This window comes from Electrona antarctica (genome assembly GCF_951216825.1).
Source record: "Electrona antarctica genome assembly, chromosome: 14".
Lineage (NCBI taxonomy): Eukaryota > Metazoa > Chordata > Actinopteri > Myctophiformes > Myctophidae > Electrona > Electrona antarctica.
The window spans coordinates 32,915,176-32,937,993 of NC_136795.1; the positions used below are offsets into that span (position 1 = coordinate 32,915,176).

At 42.0% G+C, this 22,818-nt stretch overlaps 1 protein-coding gene across 2 annotated transcripts; it reads right to left on the reverse strand.

The window, feature by feature from the left end:
• Window positions 1-422: 422 nt before the first annotated feature.
• tlk2 (tousled-like kinase 2) lies at window positions 423-22,382 on the reverse strand. 2 transcript variants are annotated; one of them, XM_079521626.1, is made up of 28 exons: window positions 22,033-22,382; window positions 21,000-21,088; window positions 19,223-19,476; window positions 18,922-18,971; window positions 17,941-18,001; window positions 17,707-17,846; window positions 17,522-17,628; window positions 17,343-17,408; window positions 14,219-14,301; window positions 12,457-12,528; window positions 12,218-12,287; window positions 12,092-12,135; window positions 11,775-11,873; window positions 11,488-11,589; window positions 9,968-10,060; window positions 9,698-9,808; window positions 9,427-9,563; window positions 9,089-9,241; window positions 8,931-8,997; window positions 8,659-8,756; window positions 8,482-8,563; window positions 7,817-7,908; window positions 7,618-7,707; window positions 6,650-6,819; window positions 5,852-5,990; window positions 5,166-5,277; window positions 4,942-5,049; window positions 423-1,696 (listed from the first exon to the last, which is right to left on the reverse strand). In XM_079521626.1, exons 1-28 carry the CDS (start codon window positions 22,215-22,217, stop codon window positions 1,520-1,522), a joined length of 3,051 nt encoding a protein of 1,016 aa, XP_079377752.1. In that variant the 5' UTR covers window positions 22,218-22,382; the 3' UTR covers window positions 423-1,519. The 2 variants fall into 2 exon arrangements, with proteins under 2 accessions (XP_079377752.1, XP_079377751.1); XM_079521625.1 differs by lacking the exons at window positions 17,343-17,408; window positions 17,522-17,628; window positions 17,707-17,846; ... (3 more) ...; window positions 21,000-21,088; window positions 22,033-22,382 and adding an exon at window positions 15,474-16,146 and having other exon boundaries at window positions 14,219-14,309.
• Between the last annotated feature and the right edge of the window lie 436 nt (window positions 22,383-22,818).

Consider the following 22,818-nt stretch of genomic DNA (forward strand, 5'->3'; position numbering starts at 1 on the left):
CGGCCCCAACTTAAGACTACTTCCATGCGGTCCCAGGAATGGATGGGTGATCCGCTCCGGGGAACGGTACACAGGACCTTCTCGGACCAAGGGACTCGGGACTCTTCCCCCGCCGAGTCCACTCGAGTCATGAGTCACTACGATGACGAATAATTTTATTATACCCAATGAGGAGCCCATTCACATTATCATTAATAAGAGCTGTCTGGCACTTATAGACAGCTATCTTTTGAAGTAACGGCGTGCAGCTGACACACCTGCCTGCTCCTGCAGTGTTTTCTGTACCTGTATCTGAGAAAGAAATAAATCTGGTCTCGCCTCCCGTCCGACTCGATCCCGTCCCACTTCAGACTTTTTCTTGACTTTGAAGTCGACTACACCACTAACAGTTAATGTAATATAAATTAAGATGAAACACAAACTTTAACAAATAGTATTTAATGGTTGAAGCAACTTTCTGACAAGGCCCAATCTCCCCCAACAGTACTATGCAAACCAGTCCTTTGCATTTAATTGGCCAAAAAATAAAATTCAAACATACCTAAATAAATATGTGTTATGGTAAGGGGCCAATCAAAAACAATAACAGTTCTAATTAAAGGCAACTTTAAAAACACAAAAAACGGAATATCCCTCCATAAAACTGGCTAAATTGAAAAGTTAAAAAATGCTAAGGGGATCATTCATCAACAGCTTCCCCTTCATTATCAAGTAACACGACTCTAAAACCATTCATTATAAAAACTGAGGTGGAACACTGCCACCAACTGGAAGTTATAAGCTTTGGTCACAGGAGCTTGACAAGGAGATATGGGGAGGGGGGGTAGCTTCTTGCCTTCTTGTCAACAAGTATCTGGGTCTGGAATTTGAGTAGGGTTAAGGGAACGCAGAACTGGGTTTTTTGGATGATGACAAAGTGCCATACATATTTAGGTTCAGTACACCGACTGGTAATCTCGGTTGGGTTGAGGGGTGCGAGAACAAACCAAAGCTTTGAACTTGAGGAGTTCACACTACCTTAGACCAGAATGCTTCATGAGTGTACTGTATGTGTGTGTGTGTGTGTGTATGTGCGTGTGTGTGTGTATGCATCTGGTTATAGGGCCTTCACCAGTCTATTCCATCTGGCCAAGCTGAAGCAGTTCTATACTTCCTTTATTTTCGCAGAAGAAATGTCCCATACACTGAACCCCACTTTTCAAAGCAGTGCCTCGCCTGACTCCATGATTTGTGGGTTAGTCTTCTAGGGCTTTGACCCCCAGAACAATGCCACCCCCTCTTGGGAGAGAAGGACAGGAGAGCTGGGTGGGTGGACGTGGCGGGGAAATGGAAGGCTACTGGCATTCCTCCTTTCACCCAGTCAATGACCCTTCACCCACCCCCTGCCCTTGTCCCAGCTGTTTCTCTTGGGCTTCCGTGAGGGTGGGGCTGGGGGGCTTGACCAGGTATCTGCCCTCCCTCCCTCACCCTCCCACCTGCCCTTACAAGTACTTAGGTCAGTCAGTTAAGGGGTGTGGGTTCAGTTTGAAGCGCTGCTGTTGGAGGTGGAGCTGGAGGTGGAGGCCGAGGCCATGCCCGAGGTGATAGAGGCTGCCACCGACTTGCGGATGTGGGGCATCAGGAAGGGGTCACTGGCCAGTTGGTGTACGTCAATGCGGTCCTCCTTACGGTAGACAAGACAGCGCCTTATGAAGGCCTAGAAGAAGACAGAAAGGGAAACTTAGGTGAGGCAAGAGAACAAACTTGTAGCGGAAGCCAGAGGTGGAAGTAAATACATTCAATGGAGACCAGAGTAATGCAGGCAACCTCTCAATGATGCATAGCCTCCGAGCTAGTTCAGGTAGATGCACTCAATTACAGTGGGCATACTAAATTATGGTTAGTGACGGTGTGGACGAATTCACTGGTCACAATTGGCCTGCTGTTTTAACATAAAGTATGTATTTGTCGCCATTATTATTTTCTTTACTATTATTGTTCCGTTTTTATTTAATTTAATTTGTTTGTCAGTGGGTGGAGGTCAAGCAGCTGACGAATTTGCCCAATTTAGCTCACCTCAGACCTCACTCATTGTTCCTAAAATTGTACATTCCTTATGTGGACTACAATATTCCATGGGGACTACGTTCCCTTATGTCTCACCTCACCTGCATGCTAGACTCCAGACAGACTATTTGCAGAGACCTGTGTCCTATATCAGTTTACTGCTCCAGTTCTCCATCTTATGTATGTACATACGATGGACTGCACTTTTATGCACACATGATCTGAATATATGCTGTACATTTGTAACCTATGTACATACCTACTATACTATGGCATTTATTATATGCCAAATATACTCTATATATGTGGCTCATTCCATAATGGCGAGAATATTTCAAGATTAACAATTTTTATAAAAAAAAGAATTATTGAATAGAAATGATATGAAACTTGACATGACTCCCACTCTCCCCAGCTACAATTTTATACATTAAACTTGAATTAACATGAAATAATCAAGTCAAATGTGTGCTTACGCCATTAACTCAAATCAATTACATTCATTTTCTGTATTATGTGTGTACCTTTAGCAATATGGAGAAAGACAAAATATATATTGTTATATGTTATGCACAATTCTGTTACAGGTTCTATAAAAGGCAAAACAATCTCCAAAGCAGTTATTTATAAAGTGTGTGACCTACACCCAGTGATGTCACTTCTTCTGGCCACAAACATTGATAAGGTTTGTAATGTCATGTCATGCTTCTTCTCCCATTATTTTATAGAAAATGTTTAGGATTAGAACAGGAGATTTAATCAAATCTGTTGTTACAAATTACAAATATGTGTGCCATTTGTAATCAAATTTTCAGACATGCCATATGTATGTGTTTTGAGGTTAGCACATGGACTTAAGGAATACAACTGTGGGAAAATGGCAACCCTGTTAATGGTTTAATGAGACCTGTAGAAGTTACATAACATGCATCCACAAAGTGGGGAGAAATCACTTTGTGGCATAATATCCTCGGAATCATCCCACAACCAACCTCAGTGAAGGGATCTCTCACACAAATCTTTGAAAGTTTATTAACTCACCCGCCGCAAGATTGTCTTTTGACGTCTTTTTTTCCCCCAATGGCGCTCGGTGCCAAGATCGTCTTTTGACGTCTTTTTATATTTTTATTGATTCAGAATGGTCTCGCTGATATCCACCGCATAGCAGCGTCCCCGTCGCTAGGTAACGCCCAAGATGGAAATAGCAAGACACACGATCTCCGATTTACTTCCCATATCTGCGTGACGTGGTCACACGCCTTTTTAGGAGACGCAGGTTGGAGTCTATTCATATCAATGGGAGAATGAACATCTTGAATGCGCCAGAATCTTTCAAAAATAATGACTCTATAGTGCCAAGCAGATTGGGCAGATTTTACTCTGAAAAGCCCCTCCTTCCATTACCCCCCAAAACCGGGAGGCATAATCTTCTGTTACTACCTCGCGCTGTCCCATCTCATCTCTCTTTAGAAGCGTTTATATTCCAAACAAGAAGCTTGGTTATGTCAGAAATTAGGACAGAACATTGCTGTTTTGATCAAAACCATGGAGAGCACCATAGATTTAGAGAGAAGAGACAGTTTAGTTTGGCTGTAAACAAGGAAGTGAATGGCAGTGCGCATGCACATGAACACAGCTTCTGAACCATTCCTTAGCCTCATGGTCACTGAACTAAATACTGGACCCAATCACCATAAGGAACACAATATTGGCCCAGGCGGTGGCGTAACCGTCTGGGCACCCGACTGGTAATCCAGTCGCAGTGTGCCGCGGGTTCGACTCCCGAGCCCGACACGGCCTTTACTGCATGTCTTCCCCCATCTCTCTCCCGTTTCCTGTCAGCCTACTGTCTGTCCCTTCAAAAACCAATAAAAGGCGTAAGCCGCAAAAAATATCTTTGAAAAAAAAACAAAAAAAACACAATATTTCCAAGCTGGGCCTGGGCTGCAGTCGAGCGGTCCAGGCACCCAGGCTAGTAATCCATCCTGACGGCGTGTCTCAGGTTAGAGTCCTGATCCCAACGACCTTTGCCGCATGTCTCCCCCCCCCCCCCCCATCTCTATCCCCATTTCCTGTTGTAACTATAAAAATCAATAAAGGCAAAAAGCCACAAAAAAAACAAAACATTCCAAGATGTTCATACTAAAATGGCAAATGAGGAGAAAATTAACTTTGTTATGGAACTTTCTCTATGCTAGCAACACACTTGTAAGATTTGGGAAGATATCTGAAGAGTCCATCTGCAGTCTGATGGACAACACAGAGGGCTCTGTCCCCATATAAACTGAGATTATATGTGAATATGACGTGAAATCATTATGGACAAGTGTCTTTGTTTGATGGGGGCTGATTTGGGAATCATGACATTCCCAGGGTTCTGGAAACTATATGAATTACATGTATTGTATACGATATCTCCCTGCTCTTAAATAGTTGTCTTCTAATGTGCTGGGCAGGAAGTAATATATAGCAGTTCCTGAACACCAATTATATCATAATATTCAATGCAATTCTGAAATTGACTTAACGTAGGAGGAACCAGATGATTTTCCTGCTCGTGTGTTTAAAAAAGGCACAAAGTCAAATGTCTTGTAGTCACTTGAGCATCAAACTAGTCTGTCCTAACAGATGTGAGATACTTTTATAGTTCCCTGATTAGTTCCAATCATATTAGGAAATATCCCACCCGAGCCCTGACTTTCTTCTAGCTACACGCAAACATACAGAAAACAAACTTATCTTTACAGGTTTGATAATGGCTTTTACCAAGATAATGGCTTTTACCAAACCCTACACCTGTGTGCAGTGTAATGTATTATGGGAAGCTCAGCAAACGTTTGGAGGAGACATTTGCGCTTATAATGGCAATGAAGGCAGTGAGAGAGATCATAATACCTTAGCTTCAGGTGTAATGACTGGTTTGGGGGGATACTGGACTTCTGTGGCTTTTAGTATGGTGTTTTCCTGCAGGATGTCCTGCTGGGACTGGTTATGACCAAAGGGCTGGACAGCAAGAGAGACAAAACGGCAGTCAGCAAAAACACAGACATCTGCCAGTTATGAGAAAGGTGCCCTTTTAAAAATGTAAACCAAGTTAATTAGGCCAAGTGCCCTCTTACCTTGCGGCCATAGAGACATTGGTAGAAAATTACCCCCACAGACCACACATCCACCTTATTGGAAATTTTGGGAGGCTCCTTCCCAACGACAAAACACTCTGGGGGCAGGTACCTGAAAGTCACAGGGAACAAAATTAACCACTTAAAAATGTGCTATTTTAGGTTTTCAGTAAATGTTTTGGCTTATAATGACATCCAACCTATTTTTGCCTATAATGACATCCAATCATAAATAACGCAAATATCTGTGTGAGTGTCTGTTCTACACATATATCGAGACCTAGCGACTACAAACTTGGTGTGTGTATCGCAGAGGACCCGAGGGAGTGCCAGCAGCGAGTCGGTCGGATAGGCGGTAAGGTTGGACGATATGGCAAATATATTGGCAATCTGCGGATAAGTCCAATCGTTGTTTGTTTTTATAATGGTCCGATTTTTGGGGGCGATATTTGTCATTTTATTTTTCAAATTGAATGGTCTGCCCGTCAAGGATTAAACTCTTAAAATATACCTATAAATATAATTTATAGGTATAATTTATGTATAAATATACCTAACCCAAGTAGGCTGGTCTTGTACCCCAATTTTGGGATGCCGAGGTTGAAGTGGTTAACATGAAGATAGCAAATCAAACAAATCAATCAAACAAATCAAAATGAGCAGAGTTTATGTACAATGAAGCTCACCAGTAGGTCCCTGCACCTTGCGACGTAAGCTCCATACCATCCACAGAGTTGTAGCTGTCATCGTCCATTATCTTTGACAGGCCAAAGTCTGTGAGCTTTATCTCCCCACAGGCTGTGCCGTTTACCAGGAGGATATTACCTGAAGAGGATGGGAATTAGTCCAGTAATAATGTAATTTGACCTCAATCTAATTGCAAAAAAACCAAACTCAGCTGATTTTGCATCTTCAATATATCCTGAATAACAGAAAAAAAGTTGCCTGGAATTGTCTGAGGGGAAAGTGTTGAAAACGGCCTGTACAGTATGGCCACCATTGACATCCTATTATAAGGCAATATTTTTTAAATTTCCTTATGCTTTAAGTAGCATGTGACATATCAAACTAGGGGGTTTTCATGATGCTGAAGCCATTTCAAGCATTAGTTTTGCACAAAAACTTGCTCAAATGTGACATTTGTCACATAAAAACCATCAAGTATCATTGATTCAAGCTTGTGTGTGGGGGGTACATGTATACATATATGAACTATATGCATATACCCTGAAGGTATGTTTGAGAATTAAGCCTGCAGCATACTCCAAACAAAGTGAAATGTTTTCCAGATCCACTCCAGCAATGTATAAAGTGGGCGGGGACTAACACAACAGTCATTGCATGTAACCGTTACATTTAAAATAGCTCAAAAAGCAATATTTGAAACAAACCATCACTGATCACATGGTATTAATAATGAACAGGAAGGTAGACCTAGGGCACAACTCAAAAATAGTTGTGTTCTGGTGCATGCAGGCACCCACCAGGTTTAAGGTCATAGTGGATAATGGGCGGTCTGATCTCGTTGAGGTACTTTAGGGCGTTCACAATCTGCATGATGATGGAGCGGCCTTCCTTCTCCGACATCAGTTTGTGTTGCTTCAGGTAGAAGTCCAGATCGTTGCCCTCGCAGTACTCTAGAACTGTGCAGAACCTGCTCCAAAACCAGGGAGGAAAAACTCAGGAGTCAGCAGTGCTCACCGCAGCTAGCTTAAAACAGACAAGTCACATTCTATGCTTGTGGAATAAGATCTGCAAGCTGGCTTCCACCCGAAATAACTTTTCACTGTAATGAGCAGGTACATGTTTCCAAAGGAAGAAGAAAAATGCATTCACAAGGGATTCAGGAAAATGGTAGACAGCAGACAGATACCACCTTCTGGACAGCACAGGAAAAACAAACAAAGACAATGGCAGGCATGCCATTTCAGAAGCTTTTCAAGGTGGTGTTATATAATTCCAAATTTCCAGGTGTTATTTCACTAAGATCATTAGCCTTTCATTATAGATTGGTCATTTTTTCTCAGTATACTGGTACAGCATATTTTACTGTGTACTATATTGTTGATACAGTATTGATAATTTCCTGGTTTGTACCGTTACGCCAGGGCTCCACCGGGCGCGTCAGCGTCACGTCTCCGTCACCGTCAGGGAATGTTCCCTTTTTAATCAATGAAGGGTGGCTCCACTGCCCGCGTTGCGTTGCGTTGACGGAGACGCGACGCGTGCATTAAAATTGAACCGGTGCGTTTTTTGACGCACGCGACGGAGACGCAACGCGTCCGGTGGAGCCCTGGCGTTAGCTGCATCTCCATTTTTTCCCTTCTACATCAGCCCAATGACATTTTATGCCGGCCTCTCTTACTGCTCTCGTTCACTAAAACGATATGCAGATTATTATCCACCGACTGCCTGAACCCATGAATGCAGCGGAAAAAGAGAAAGGACTTACGAGTCAGTGTCAAGTGAAAAGTAGTCATAGAGTTTGACTATCCGTGGGTGGTCCAACTCTTTATGTATTCTATATTCCCGGCATGCGTGTCTGAAACAAAGAGAAAATGGCACACATTTTGCTCAAGCTGATGGTTTAAAAAACAAAAAGAGAGAGAATTCACTTAACCCAGAAGGGTTTTGCACAAAGAAAAACTCACTTGTGGTAGTTTTCCTTCTTCTCATCCCTCCAGTTCTTGTTTAATTGATGGATCTTTACTGCAGCGTACCTTTGCTCCGTTAGGTCAAAGGCCTGGAAAGAGAGCATCACTTCCAAGTTAAGAAATACATGTGATTTCAAAGTTCTAGGTTCATTCATCTTATATTTCCCATACAGAGATTAAAGTAAACTTTTGGTTTTGTACTACTCTTAAAATTTGGCACGACCATTTAATTCTAAATATTTATGTTGAAAGGAGCCCATGTTTCCCATTTTGCGGAAATCATGGAATGCAGGCTGTGTGTGTGTGTGTGCACATGCATAAATAAACAGATATTTAAATATTATGATAACATCATTAAAACGGAAACAAAGTCTGGAATCTGATTAATGCTCCCATGAACATTTATTGTATCCAAAACTGATACACATTTGGCTGCAAGAATAAAAGGTTTCACAATTTTTTAAGATTTCTCAAAAACATTCAAAGATAACCGATGTACAAGTCACAACTCAACATGAAGCACTGTGAGCTCGTAGCTTAGCTATTTATGAATGACCAAACCATAAAATATGGTATAAGTGGTAAAAACAGATTTTTATGTTATGTTAAGTCATTTTGTTGGGGACCCCCCTGGAACCTTGAGGGGGCTCTGCGCAACATACCTTGTAAACTTCACTGAAACCTCCCCGTCCAAGTAAATAGAGCAGCAGGTAGCGGTCATTAAGCGTAGGGTGGTCTTTGAATCTGTGTAGAAATCAAAACAGTGTAGTCATGAGAACCCATGAACTCTCCAGCATACAATACTGTAGGAGTGTTGTGATGGTAAGAAGGGCACGCACTGGGAATTATCTTCATTGTGGATCCTCTTCAGCTCACGAATGTGGAGGTTTCGCACTCGCTCCAACCTCTCCAACTCTGCCTGGATCTCTGCCTCCTCCTGGAGAACACATTGTTGATAGATGGACAAAAGACAGAGTTAAACTAATGCCAAAACCAAAATTGATGGTTGATTAGATACACACGATCAGAGCCAAAATAAACAATATTTGCTTGTGGGAACTGCCCTACTTGGACTGATTATATTATATTATATGGATAATGAAAGCATTACCTTCTTAAGATGACACAGTCTTAGCTTGAAAATCTCTTCTTGCTCGTGATACTCTGCCTGTGTCAACCTGTGAGGGCACACAGAAACAGTGTGTGAGAGAAAGAGAGAGGAGAGGAAAGAAAGACACCCAACATCAAGGAAATAATATGAATGCATACACTTCGCTCTCTGCTCCATTGGTCTTGCTCTTGCGCTTGTTTTGCTCTAGGCTTGGAGGCGGCGTCTGAGCCATGGACGGTGGCTTGCGCTTGGCCAACAGCTTCCTCTGCCTCTCAATGTCCTCTCGCTGGGAGTTTATCCTTTCTTGTTGCCTGGAAATGCACAAACAGAGAGGTGAGGAGGGGGGAGTCTTCTAGTTTAGTTCAAGTTGCTAACAAGTCACAGAGGAAATAAAAAGGGAATTTCTGTTGGTAAACAGAAATGGACAGAGCGGAGGAAAGTTAAAATACAATGTTGTGACTGGAGTTGAAGCATGACATAAAACACGGATGCTCACTTGATGAGATTCTGAAAGGCATATCCATCCGTCCACTGCTCTGTGAAAGACGCCCCATGTCTTACTGTGGTGAAGTGACCAAGTCGCAGTCGATCCTGCATGCTCTTATCCCGACACGCCATCTTCTCCTGCTTGGACTGAGGGTAAATAAATAAAATGTGTCAAATCCCATGCATATATTTGTCTTAAAAGTTACAAAAAAATCCCTTCTCTTTAAACTGATCGTTTTAAATGTTATATTATTATTATTATTATTATTGCAACAACATACTTTCTCAATCAGCAGCTTCTTGGACATAGCCACACATTTGTTTAAGCGTTCCTTGTATCGCTCCAGCATCCGCTGCTGTTCATCAATCTGTCTTCGCAGATCACAATTTGCCTGAAGCAAAACATACAAGTACAAATGTGGATTACAAACCAGCAGGTATGCCGATATAAAAATCCAACATGAAAACTACCATGCTTTGGCGGAAACAAAAAGACTTGTTAGTCCCAAGGGGAAGAGAATAATTATGGCGTCTATTAACGCCATCAGTACCCGCAGTAAGTCATCTATTCGGCCCTCTTTCTTCTCCAAGTCAGAGTTTTTGTTGTTCTCCAATGCTGTTAATTTCTCCATGGTAAGGTCGGACTATAGGGTACAGAAGAGAGGCAGGGGAAGGGCAGCAGTGAAATCAAAGCAGAAAAAGATTGGATCAAACTTTAGATTACACAAGGCTAAAGCTTTATATACAGTACAGATACAATCAAGTATCAATATGGTCTGTGCATAACTGTAGTCCCAGGTTTCATGGCATACCCGTTTCTTGTTCCGGTTAAATTTCCTATAGCTTAGTTTGATTGATTCGGCAGTAGGGCTGCATGACTGACGATTCTCACACAAATCTTTTTTTCTCCACAATAATTGAATAAAACGGGAGTGGTCCCACAAACTGTCTTAACTTACAAATGTTGACTTATGGAGGAACGTTTTGGTTCGACTTAATCAGGTAACTTAATTGTTCAACGTACATAGCAGGCAATAATGCAACTTGCGAGAGGGCATTAGCACATGCCCACCTTCTTCATCATTATCATAAACATAAAGTCCTTGTTTTGAATGGTGTTGATTGGAGCCACTCTTTATCAAGAAAGTGATCGTTGATTGTCTTATGTAATCTCTTTGTGCCTTTGGAAACATATATGGTGATGCATTTTATTAAATACGTTATTGAGGTCTGAGTGATCTAGTGGCTGGTGTTTTGTGATGTCGTTATTTTTATTTATTTTTGTTAATGCTAAATCATATCATATTGGATTTATGGTGACGTTTGAATTGAAGTCTTAGTGGTTGTAGTTAGCCGTAGAGTTAGGTTTCAGAACGATGCCGATGCCAAAGCACTGCTTGCAAATTATGACACATTCCATCCACACTGGAATGTGCTTGTTTTTCAGTTTAAATACATCACTCTTTAATTAAAAACACCTTCAATATTTTATTTATCTTAGAAAGTTAATCTTTCACTCAATAGGAAAAACTCCTGTCACAGGTTGATGATGTCATTTGCCCATGTGTGGTCCAGCCCTATGGATTGTGCTAATAAAATGTGTTAATAAAAAGTATTTAAAATATTGCTTTGATGCTCATATTAACCGTAGGACATATTAAGTCGTTTTTTTTATTAGCACATGCATTCCATAGGCTGGACCACACATGGACATATGACATCATCAACTTGCGACAGGAGCGGCTCCTATTCAGTGAAAAACATACTATTTCTAGGACAAATAAAATATTTAAGGTGTTTTTCATTTCTGATTTTAGTTATAGAGGGCAAGTATAATGTTTTAAGGCATACAAGTCTTATTAGCCAGCGATCCTTTTAAGTGTGACGGATATTGCACAGAAGTCTAAATTAGTCAACATGTGAATGCAGTGTGATGTCAATCGTCATTATCCGGAACAGGAAATGGGTATGCCACCTTCTGCTACACTTCTCCATAGAGCCTATAACTGTTTTTCAGGTTTTAAGACAGACACACTGCTAGAAATAAATACTAGTATAGGGTGTGATGTACCTGTGTGCCTTTGTGTAGAAAATGGAGCAAGGTGGGCTTCAAAGAGCACAATGAGTGCTCCGTGTTGACCGAGCTTATAGAAGAGGGGCTTCCCTGCTGCACCTGCAAAAAAACAAAATAACTTAATGACACTTTATGACATGCACCTAATCTCATAAAGTCGGACGGGTGCGCAGTAGTGGACGGGTGCGCAGTAGTGTAGACGGGTGCGAAGTAGTGTGTTGTGAGGTATAAATAGAACAAACAACAAAAGCGAGACAGAAAACAAGGAAGCCAAGCATGCTCACCGTGACAGGTGGGTTGGAGAGGGAATGTTGTGGGGAAGAGCGAACCACTGGAGGGATCCCCCTGGCAGGACTGGTACCAGGACCACTACCTCCCGCAAACTGACAGATCAGACCAATGACACAGGAAGAGAGGGTGAAAAGCACTTTTAATGGAAAGACTAAAAACTAGAGTTAAAACTAAAAGGAGGACATACTGTGTTTTTGTTAGGACGAAAGAATGGAATGTTACGTGCCAAAGTCTGAAGCAAACGTTCAAAAGAGCTTCAACGACGCTGAACGGACAAATAAGCACATACATTGAATCTGTTGCAACTCACCTCAAAATAATCGCTAATCTTGAGTCCCCTCGCTCCTGCTTTGCCTGGAATACAGAGATAGGGAGTGAGGAAGGGTTTGGCTTTTACATGATGAAAACCTGTCAGTGGAGGAATGGTCTAAATCACCTTGGCTTCCGTCAAAGGGGTCAACTTTCCGTTTTCTTGCTCTCTGGTCATTAGCTTTTTTCTCTGGAGTCTGTTAAGAACATCAACGGTGAATAAATTAACCGACTCCACTGAATGCACAATAAGACGACAAAGTGAAGAGATAATGCATTCATTTATATTAGCACATTTCTAGTCAAAGTCACAATATATGCATTGTGAAATCGAAACTTCCGGGAAGCGGCAGACCATCGACTGACCTCCAGTTCTCTGTCACTCAGAGAGCCCACGCTGCATAGACTCTGATTAGATGACTCATTCTGCCCTGAACCCTGTTAAAGACCAAAAAGGAAAAGGAAAAAGGAAAAAAGCAACACACAAAAACAGAGCAATTAGAAAATACATAAAGGCAAAACCTATGTATAGACTAGACTCATACAAAAGTATGTTATAAGTGTGTGGTGGACATCAACCATTGAGCAGTAGATGCGGGTGAGTACATTGGGCAGTAAATGTGAGCATTGGCATCCTTGAACCGTGGTCGAGGAGGCAGTTGAGTTTTAATGTTGAATTTACAAACCACAACCAACTTTAACTTTCAGGTTTTACACTAAATTGTACCTCGTGGGCATTTGAACATGCAGTGCATTTCAACCTAATTTGAGAGAGCAATCAGAAAAGTGAGAAATTTGAGTTAGAGTGGAGGAGGTTCGTTTATTTACACCATCAGCGGCACAATGCATCTACAACTATAAATCGGTTCTAAGGTCAGTTCCTTAGGTGATGCCTGGCTGTCAGTCAAATGAATTACATCAGAATTCAGTGGGCTCTGTCCCGTCAGGGAAACGCACTTAGTCATTCAGAGCACACTAGAGCGCTCTCGTTGAACCATCCCAAAATGGCCGAACATCAGGCATGCTGGTGGGGGTATATTCATCCCCCTGGCTGTCACCTTTAGATAATGTCATCCATTTTGTTCCCTTTCACCATTGTCTCACTGTTCTTTTCTCTCTGGAGAGAGCTAATGAAAGATGCTTTGCCCGAGCCAAGAAAGACAGACAGGTTGTTCTTTAACTGATCACATTCGTAGGGTCTTTGATCAGTCGTATTCAAAAGGAAACACGTTTGCCAATACTCTGAGCAGGACCTGCAAATTCCACCAACTTACTGTAGGTGAGCTAGTTCTTTGTCCTCACAGGATATCAATTCCCTCCTTTCTCTCTACTTTTATGCAAACTCTAGTGACTGAAAAGAGAGCAGCAGAGCCTTTGGGCTGTTCAAGGTCAAGGGGAATAACAGCGTTGCTCTATGGTATCCTGGGGCTTTTAGATCACTAACCCATACCTCGCTCTGCCGCTAATACACTTTTCTCTCTACACTGCATCCCTTGTCATAGAAGGGTGGCTGTGGCACGATGCCTTATAGTGAAATCCGCCATTTTCTCTGCGGCAGCAGCCATGCCATGCTCTGGCTCAGCTCTGCCTATGGCTGGCACAGGGCCCACTCCTGGCACAGACTCTCGCTTCCTCACTGTTCCAAGATCACCTTCCATAAAAGGAAGCTCTGTCATCCCTGTACTAGACTAGAGATGTAAAAGACAAATATAATAGTGCCACCTGCACCTGGTCAAGGACAAGGACCATTTCTACATTCCTGCCCTGGCCTTCCCTCTTCCTCCCAATTTGGTACCGTCTGTCTGTGGCCTTTTGGCAGGCATCGCCACTTGCATATGCAGCCACTACATCATGAGCCAAGAAGAGATGATACCCATGCCATACCAGCCAAAAACACAGACACAGCTCAACCTTCTCCAGAGACAGAGACGGAGAGAGAGAACAGGAGTGGGGTATTGCATGTGGCAGACCAAGCAGCAAAATAACACTGAGGCGAAGACAAAGAGAGGAAGGCAGACAGTGCCAGACACAAAAGAAAATCTGTGATCAGGAGAGTCGACTCAGTGGCGACAAGTTCTTTGATAGGAGGAAGGTCCTTCGCTTCCACAACAACAAGTGTAACACAAACCTTGGCCACGCCAACCCCAGTGAAGCGAGCCTCCAACAGCTCCTGCCGCCGGGGGTCCAGGCTATGCAGTTCTTCCATCATGGCTACTAGGCTACAGATACAAAAGAGAGAAGATTAAATGTTGTGGCATCTGCAATATTTAAGTGGGAGTGACAGATCACTGCTTCAAATGTAGTAGTATGTACTACTGGTTGTGATGAGTGAGTCATGTTTGGTTTTTGCTATATGGATGTGGAAAATTCCTCATCCATAGTCCTGCAAAATGTTTCCCCAATATTATACATGGCCAATAAAGGACTGTTCACAAAAGCACTCACAGCAGTGTAAACATAAAATCGGTATAAAGTTTTAGCCAGTATATTGCTTTTCTTATCATAGATGCAGGCAGAATTCTTCAATGCCTGGCAAAATTGTAGCATCATCATCATCTGATGCTCTACCATTATGGCGCTAGTTATAAGTCACTATTATGGAATTGTCAAACACACACACACAAATATATATATATGTGTATGTATGTATATATATATATATATATATATATATATATATATATATATATATATATATATATATATATATATATATAGCCTATAAGTACGTTAAAGTGCCTGTCTGTCGTTATAGCCTGATCAGAGCTTACACACCCAAGCCTGACTAGTGACTGATGCCAGACATGTCTTTTAAAGCCACAAATGTGCCATTATAGAGTTACAGAACATTTAGAGATTCATGATGATTTTTCGTTATCGCCGTTTTCTCAAAACAGCATTGGGCATGGTGGTGGCTCTAGCCACCAACAACATCCTCTGTCAATTATCTGCAAACAAACTGACGAGCTGGGTTAGCTAAGCTAGTGGAAATCTGCCAACCAGCTTGTCAATGTTAGCCAACAACAATTAGCATTCCAGTACTGTGGCTAACGACTGCTAGCAGGTTGATTAGCGTCCTAAAGTTACGTTAACTCATTCAGTTAAAGGTTAATCATGTCTGGTCAGTTAACCATACAGGGTCAGTTCACGAAAGGTGGTCAATAGAAAGTATGACATTTCACACGGTTCACAGAAAGCAACGATTTCACTAGACAGCCAGGAGATCCAGCCATCATTAACGTTACCGCTAGTTGCTAACGGTGTATAATATCAAAAGCATCTCTTCGATCCAGTGTTGTCAAAAGACACTGCGTCTGGGGTGAAGTGCTTGTAGCCAAGTTATCAACGCTGGCATTTTATCGGATAGCCCGTCAACTACTTACTGTAATAATACAATCTCTTCCACGGTCCTCCCGAGGGCTAGTATTTGCCCCTCGGAAAAAAATAACAGTCCCCGTTGTCTCCGCTTTGCTAAAGCAGACACTCCCCGTCCCAGGCAGCGAGGCCGCGTTCACGTCCACGCCTCTTGCCTGCCGATCGTCACCGCTGCAGAGCCGGATCCGAGGAGCACAGCGCTGCACAGTCACACGATGGAGGATTTCCCTTCCGAGGCCCGCGGAGTAGAACCTGGGGTATCCCTATAACCCGCCTTTCTGCACTCCTCATGCGGGTATCCCCATGATCACACTCCTTTAATGGAAGACCATAGCGTCCCTAATGTCGGCTGTTGTGCCACACAATGGCCACCAACCATCTAGTTAGCCGTTGTAATTTGGCATAGATTGACTTTATTTTTTTAAGCGACTCCTATCTTTCTTTCTCCCGTGGTGTCTTGTGAGATGATGGATTCGGGTCCGGTTTTGTGCTCGATCAAAAACAAAGTTCGGTTCCAGTCGCCCTCCTCGCCCCAGGAAAAATAATTCTGCTACGGAAGTTCTGTTGTTATAATCATTTCAGTTTAATCCGGATCGATTCGGTTCGGTTCTCATGTTTTTGCAATGTAAACAATAATCAGTAAATCTCATATTTTCTCGTGAGATTGTTCAAGTTCAAGTATTTGGCTCCTCACCTTCATTCAGTCCACGCCTGCCCCCAAATATCTTGTATGGGCCAATTACAATTCAAGCATATAATTCAAGTCAACAACGCCCCCAACCCCCCCATATTATAAAGTGACCATTTTATTTATCTGCAGTCAATGTAATACCATGAGTCTACATACTGGCAAGTGGCAAATTGTGACATCACCCTGAAAGAAGAATGACATTATTACATGCCCACAGATGCTCATATTAAAGCCTAAAGCAAAAGATATGAAACAAAATATGTGCTGTGTATTATGGGGTGTTACATTTTTTTGGTCAAATATCGTGACTGGGACAGCAGTGCACAAGACACAGTATAGTAGCGTTCAATCCTGCATGGTGTCTCTCCACTGACGAGTGAATGTGCTTTGACTATTTGATCAGGCTTCAGCCAAGGCATATAAAATAAAACTTAGATCAGGAATTAGACAGCGTTTTTAGAATAGGCCAGTCCTAAATGGGTTAAAATGTCTTTCCTCTGATCTGTGTACTATGCCACAATTGTGACTGTAGGCCTACCTTACAAGTATGCAAAGTTGCAAACAATGGAGCAGACTTGCAATTGCTGTTTTTTATTATTCATTTTCAACATAAGCCAAAATGGAGACATCTTAAAAAACACATTTAAATTAAAAGTTTAAAAAAGGTCATTAGAAATATCAGTTGGTTGATCATAAACATTTCTGTGAGCTTAGTCCTTTTCCATTTTGAGTGGGCTAGGACACTGGCCATAAACCACATCCATCAACATTTGAGCGACTGAGTTTTAAGACCAGTACCATACCAAAGCCATTCTTCAATTCTTGGTGACAATCCCTGTGGCAACTCTCTTGACTCATAATGGACAGCACCACCATGAGATCCACTCCCAGCTTTTATTGTAGTTGAGGTGGTAAAGCACCCAAGTCCTCTTCAGGTGTTTAAGGTTGCTCAGTGTGAGCCTTGCGGTACTTGCATTGGATCCAAACCCTGTACATGGTTATCTGTTTGCCTCTGTTCACCTGTAGCCTCCTGTCTACAAGATTCTGTACTTTCTCAAGCCCTGCATCAGTGAACATGTCATGGAGCTCATCTGGAAATAAAACACATTTTTTTTATTATAAAAACATCCTTGCGACATGGACATGTACACATGTGACAAGTCGCTAACTTAATTTTATTTTTTACCTTGAGTAAAGAAATAGACTCGTGTTCCATCACCACGGACATAAAAGTTTTCTGACAAACATCTCCCTAAAAGACAGAAAAGTAAAAGACAAAAAAACACCATCAGACTAATATACAACAAAATTGAGACCTCTAAACCAAATGTTTCATTTGAGGCATTGGATATGTATTTCTGTAACCTTTCTTGAAGCGCAGCTGTGCCATGTCATAGCGTCCATAGTCCCTGAGCATCAACACTCCCCCTGGCTTCAGCAGCCGAGCTAATCCGTTAATTGATGCCTGCATTCTGAGATGGAGAAGGTTTGAAAATATCAGCACTACATTCAATGACACAAAAAGGAGAAGAGAGAGAGAGTGCACTTACTTGTCAGGATGCAAGGCTGACATCACAAAGATTAGTACCACAACATCCAGGCTTCCATCAGGGACAGGGTAATAGGCTTCCACATCACTCATGTCATGAACAAAGGCATGGCAGCGCCCAGGGTCATACTCCGTATTACTCTAGTGACAAAAAGGCTATGTTCATTTATCATTTCACCCAAGATTATTCTGATCATTTATCGCCACATCACCCTCCCCACTTCCGTTAACTTACCTTAACTAGCTCCACAGCAGTGCTGGAAAAATCACAGCAGTAAACAAAGAGTCCCGGGTCACTGCGAAAGACAATCATAAGACACATGCTACTCAATCACTGAAATTCTGCGAGTATAATTTTAACTAGAAAGGTGTGTCAGTCGAGCGCAAATCCCTATCAGGTGATATGCGCTAATAATAGCGATGTATGCATTTACATGTCTACCTACAGCTGTGAAACCATAGCACGGCATGTGATTACCAGTTGTCATTTTTACTGTTCTTCTCCCAGGTTGTCACAATGAGCACATGCACACAAATACAGCACATGCTCGTGCAGCAACTGTGATTTCAAGAGATATGGGCCATATGGCACTGTATTAGGGTATATTAATTATGTTGCATACCTTTGCTGAGGAGCTCTACACCCTGTAAATGGGGTTAAAAACGGACTCAATAAAACTCTTGAAATTTGGGGGTTTGAGAGTATATTGTCAAGTTTATAAATGTGTTTTTGGTGTTAATTTAATGTCGACTCAAAACTTGCATAGTTTATGTGTGATTGGCTATTTCTAGTACACATCCCATAGCCTGGAAAGAAAATGACATTGCGATAATAGACAAATTATATATTCGTCAACCTTTTTGATAAATATTCAAGAATTGAATACAATATTGGCCTACTGTCTGTGGTGCGGGGCACAAGAAATACTACTCAGCCTAGTAGTATGCACGATTAGCTGCAGACAGACACACACAGTGTTGAAAGTTCACAATCACAAGAGTTCACTTTGATTTCTTGTTTTTATTAAATGAGCTGCGCCAAGCTATTATCTTTCTTTAGAACCTCCTCCTTCGCATTGTTGGTATTATTGATTGAAAATTGTATTAACAGTTTGCAGAGTAAGCAGTTCGAGGAAAGCACAGGTCAATACACAAACACACAAGACAGGGCTGAACGCATTATGTCCTGTTATTCTCTTCATACTGACATACTCACTTGTTAGTCTTCAAAATCGGAAAAACTGTGTTGCCCACGCCACAGCCAACCTGCCCGATGAACATCAATTTGGGAAGTATTAATGCTTATTACAACACAACCTGTTGCACAGTATAACAAACAATGTACCAATTGTCTGTCATTTTCACAATAATAGATCAGTAATCTTAACTTGAGCAACACTGTGGCACAGCTTGCCATTCAAGAGTTTTTTACCATCAATGTGTACAGTTCACCATGTTTGTATAACTAATGATCACTGTGCCTTGTTTAAGAGATCTGCAATAAACAATGTTCTAACCTCCAGAATGCGGTATGTCGCAGAGGAGCCTGGGAATTCACCAGCATTTGGAGACAGAGAAGTGACCTCCTCTCCTTTTCTTTGGTCCTGGTGATCGTCAATGGAGACTTCAGGATGGGCTTCATGGTTGAGACAACACTTTGGGGCCAGCTCTGGGAACTCAGTGAAGAGCCAGTGACGGTCTTTGAAGAAGCGATGTTCATGGAGTGTATAAAAGTCATTCCAGTACTCATTTGCCCGGGAGTCATATTCTTCTGTAAAAGTAAGAAAGTAAGCCAGTTTGAATTTGAGACAAAACTATTTCCTCATATGAACCAACCCCATAGCAATAACATGCGTTGAGTATCCTAATACTATTTAACTACATGGACCACAGCAGCATCCCTACTCTGGGCATGTCATAAATGGTGCTGGGTAATTAATCACACCACCTGCCAATTGTGTGCCCAAAACATTTGTGCTTCCCTGGTCAATTTGACATGGATATGAAACTAGAGGACTATATCTGACTCCAAGTCTTAGGAATTATTGAATGGGCGAGTACACAGTTACACACGGAGCACCGATCACATTTATGGCACGCAGCGAACCGTAAACAGATGGCTGTGTTTTGTGGAATATATGAAATATATGTAACATCAGACATTCTAGGGCTAGGGTTCTACCTAGGGTTGTCCGGATCCGATCACATGGTCGGAAATTGGGGCCGATCATATCATTTTGAAATGATCGGAATCGGATCGGGAGTAAAAAAAACTTGATCGGGACATGTATCAACATCATAATATTAGACTGTATATTGTCTGTGATTTTGGATATTGTACTATTGTGATTCTATAACGTGTTCTATAAAAATATATAAATATCGGCTTGGTATCGTCAGATACTCAAAATCAAATGATCGGAATCGGATGTGAGGAAAAATAAATCGTGATCGGGACATCCCTAGCTTCTAGTTCTACCCAATTTATACTGATCATCACAGACAGTACAACTTGGTGCTTGACTCCTAAACTCCTGAACAATCTCACTGAGATATTAATGGTCATTGTGGGCCATGACTTAGCTCCTTTCGGAACCCTACGTTAAAGTTTCTGACATTTTGATGACTTTACGTAGGGTTCCTTATCATCGACTTCAAGCGACATGGGATGCAATCTGATTTACCCTGACTTACCCCTGTGCTGCGGTGTGGGTGTCACGCTGACATATTCCAAAAGAAGCATATGAACGCTATAGGAGACAACGAACCTTCTGACCCCCCCCGCGAACGGCTCAGAAGCCGTTAAGTATTTTTAATGTTTGTACGACCGTTTTGGCAGCTCTGAAATTCTCTCTTGTTGACATCCCATTGTACCGCCTCCAGCATCTCGGTTGGCTAGCTGCGCCTCCCTACGCGCCTCGTAGGCGCAGCTAGCCAACCGAGATGTCAACAAGGAGGGACCGAAGAGAGAATTTCAGAGCTGCCAAAACGGTCGTACAAACATTAAAAATACTTAACGGCTTCTGAGCCGTTCGCGGGGGGGGGGTCAGAAGGTGCGTTGTCTCCTATAGCGTTCATATGCTTCTTTTGGAATATGTCAGCGTGACACCCACACCGCAGCACAGGGGTAAATCAGGGTAAATCAGATTGCATCCCATGTCGCTTGAAGCCGGTGATACCGGACCCTACGGGTTAGGGGTCCAAAGGAGCTCAACCCGGGGGGTCCGGAGACGGGCTAGCCATGACTCTGAACCTAGAGTATATATTCTAAGCTCTGAACTACCAAAACACAACCTTGTTTCTCTGCAGGAAGTGGGTGACTGTTCTCTAGAACCTTCTTCTTAGCAGCTGCCTCTTGTTCATCTGTCCATTCCACATTGTCCCTGTAGATAGAGAATTCAGCAGTTATTACTAGCCGCAATTTGCAACTCTAGATTTTTTTATAATGGGATGAATCTAGAGTTGCAATACCCTCCATTGACTCCCCACTCATCATTTTGCGTTTGCGATCTGCTGGTCTTAAACGACGTTAAACTCACCAACATTGCAGCTGTAGTCCAAGCTTGAATTGTTCTCTTTCAATCTGCAAAGCTTGTTTTTCATAAAAATCCCCCGTAGACATGTTATGAGCTACTTTCTGTCAAGAAATTCTGTGCAAGTGATTCTTTTTCTAAGTGCTGGAGTTTGGAAGCGCTCGTCGTAAGTCACTGAACGTCCCTGCATGCATCTGTTTCGCATTTGCACATAATGCAGGAGGCAGCAGCGCGACCCCTTAATAAAAACGAGCGCTTCCAAACTCCAACATTTCTTCTTCTTGACAGAAAGTAGCTCATAACATGTCTACGGGGGATTTTTATGAAAAACAAGCTTTGCAGATTGAAAGAGAATAATTCAAGCTTGGACTACAGCTGCAATGTTGGTGATTTTAACGTTGTTTAAGACAAGCAGATCGCAAACGCAAAATGATGAGTGGGGAGTCAATGGAGGGTATTGCAACTCTAGATTCATCCCATTATAAAAAAATCTAGAGTTGCAAATTGCGGCTAAGTTATTACCTGCTGGTAAAAAGGGACTGGATGGGAAACAGCAACTTAGCTGTTTGTGCAACAATGAACTCTCAAACATGTTGCCATAAACGTATTATTGAAAAACCATGCCAAACAAGTAGGCCTATTTGGTTCCAAAATGTAATAATAAATAACGTCAAAGTTTATCTTAATGAAATGTATATCTGCTATCACTGATAGACATAAATAGCATGATCCATGATAGCCTAAATATATCCACATCAGCAACATCTGTCTTACTGTGGAGCTCTTTTACAAACCATGCGTTGTGTTGGAAGACTTGACGTGGGTCTGTCAAGAAACGCGTGCCGAACTGAGGGCGTTTCACATCTACACTCGAAGATTCTGGTACAATTTGCCCAGCTTCCATGCTTTCCTTCTCCACTGCTATCACAGCATCAACGGGCGCTGCCATGTTGGATTGACTGACGCGGCGGAAGACCATAGAACGAAAGACCAGAGAAACCAGAGCTAGAGACTAGAGAGAGAGCTAAGCATAGACCTAAACGAAACAGAACGCGTTCATTCACAAATGAGCTCTTAATTAACGAATATTTAATTGTGCTTCTTGGGATTTACTATGTTCGATTAGACTGTTAACACCAGATATTTTCATATTTATAGTTACTTGTCTGACTGTAAAATTACCTAACCAAAGGCACAATGTTATGTATGATGACGTGATGTGTTAGGTTTGAGGATCAGTGCGCTATTTTCACAGCAGATGGCGACATACTCCAATATTAACTTGGACAGTAGTAACGAGCCAGGCCCAGGGGGTCAGTTAGGTTTGTTTGATTGATTGATTGATTGATTGACTGAATGATGAATTGAACATGGTGGACCCTCTTGTAAACAAGTGTAATGCTTAATTGGGTCGTCCACTCACAGTTAACAGTCTTTGTATTGAGTTTGTGCATGAAATGTACTGTAATTCTGCAAACTGTTAATAAATATTTCAATCAATCAATCAATCAATGATTGATTGACGTATTTATTAACAGTTTGCAGAATTACGGTACATTTCAAGCACAACTCAATACAAA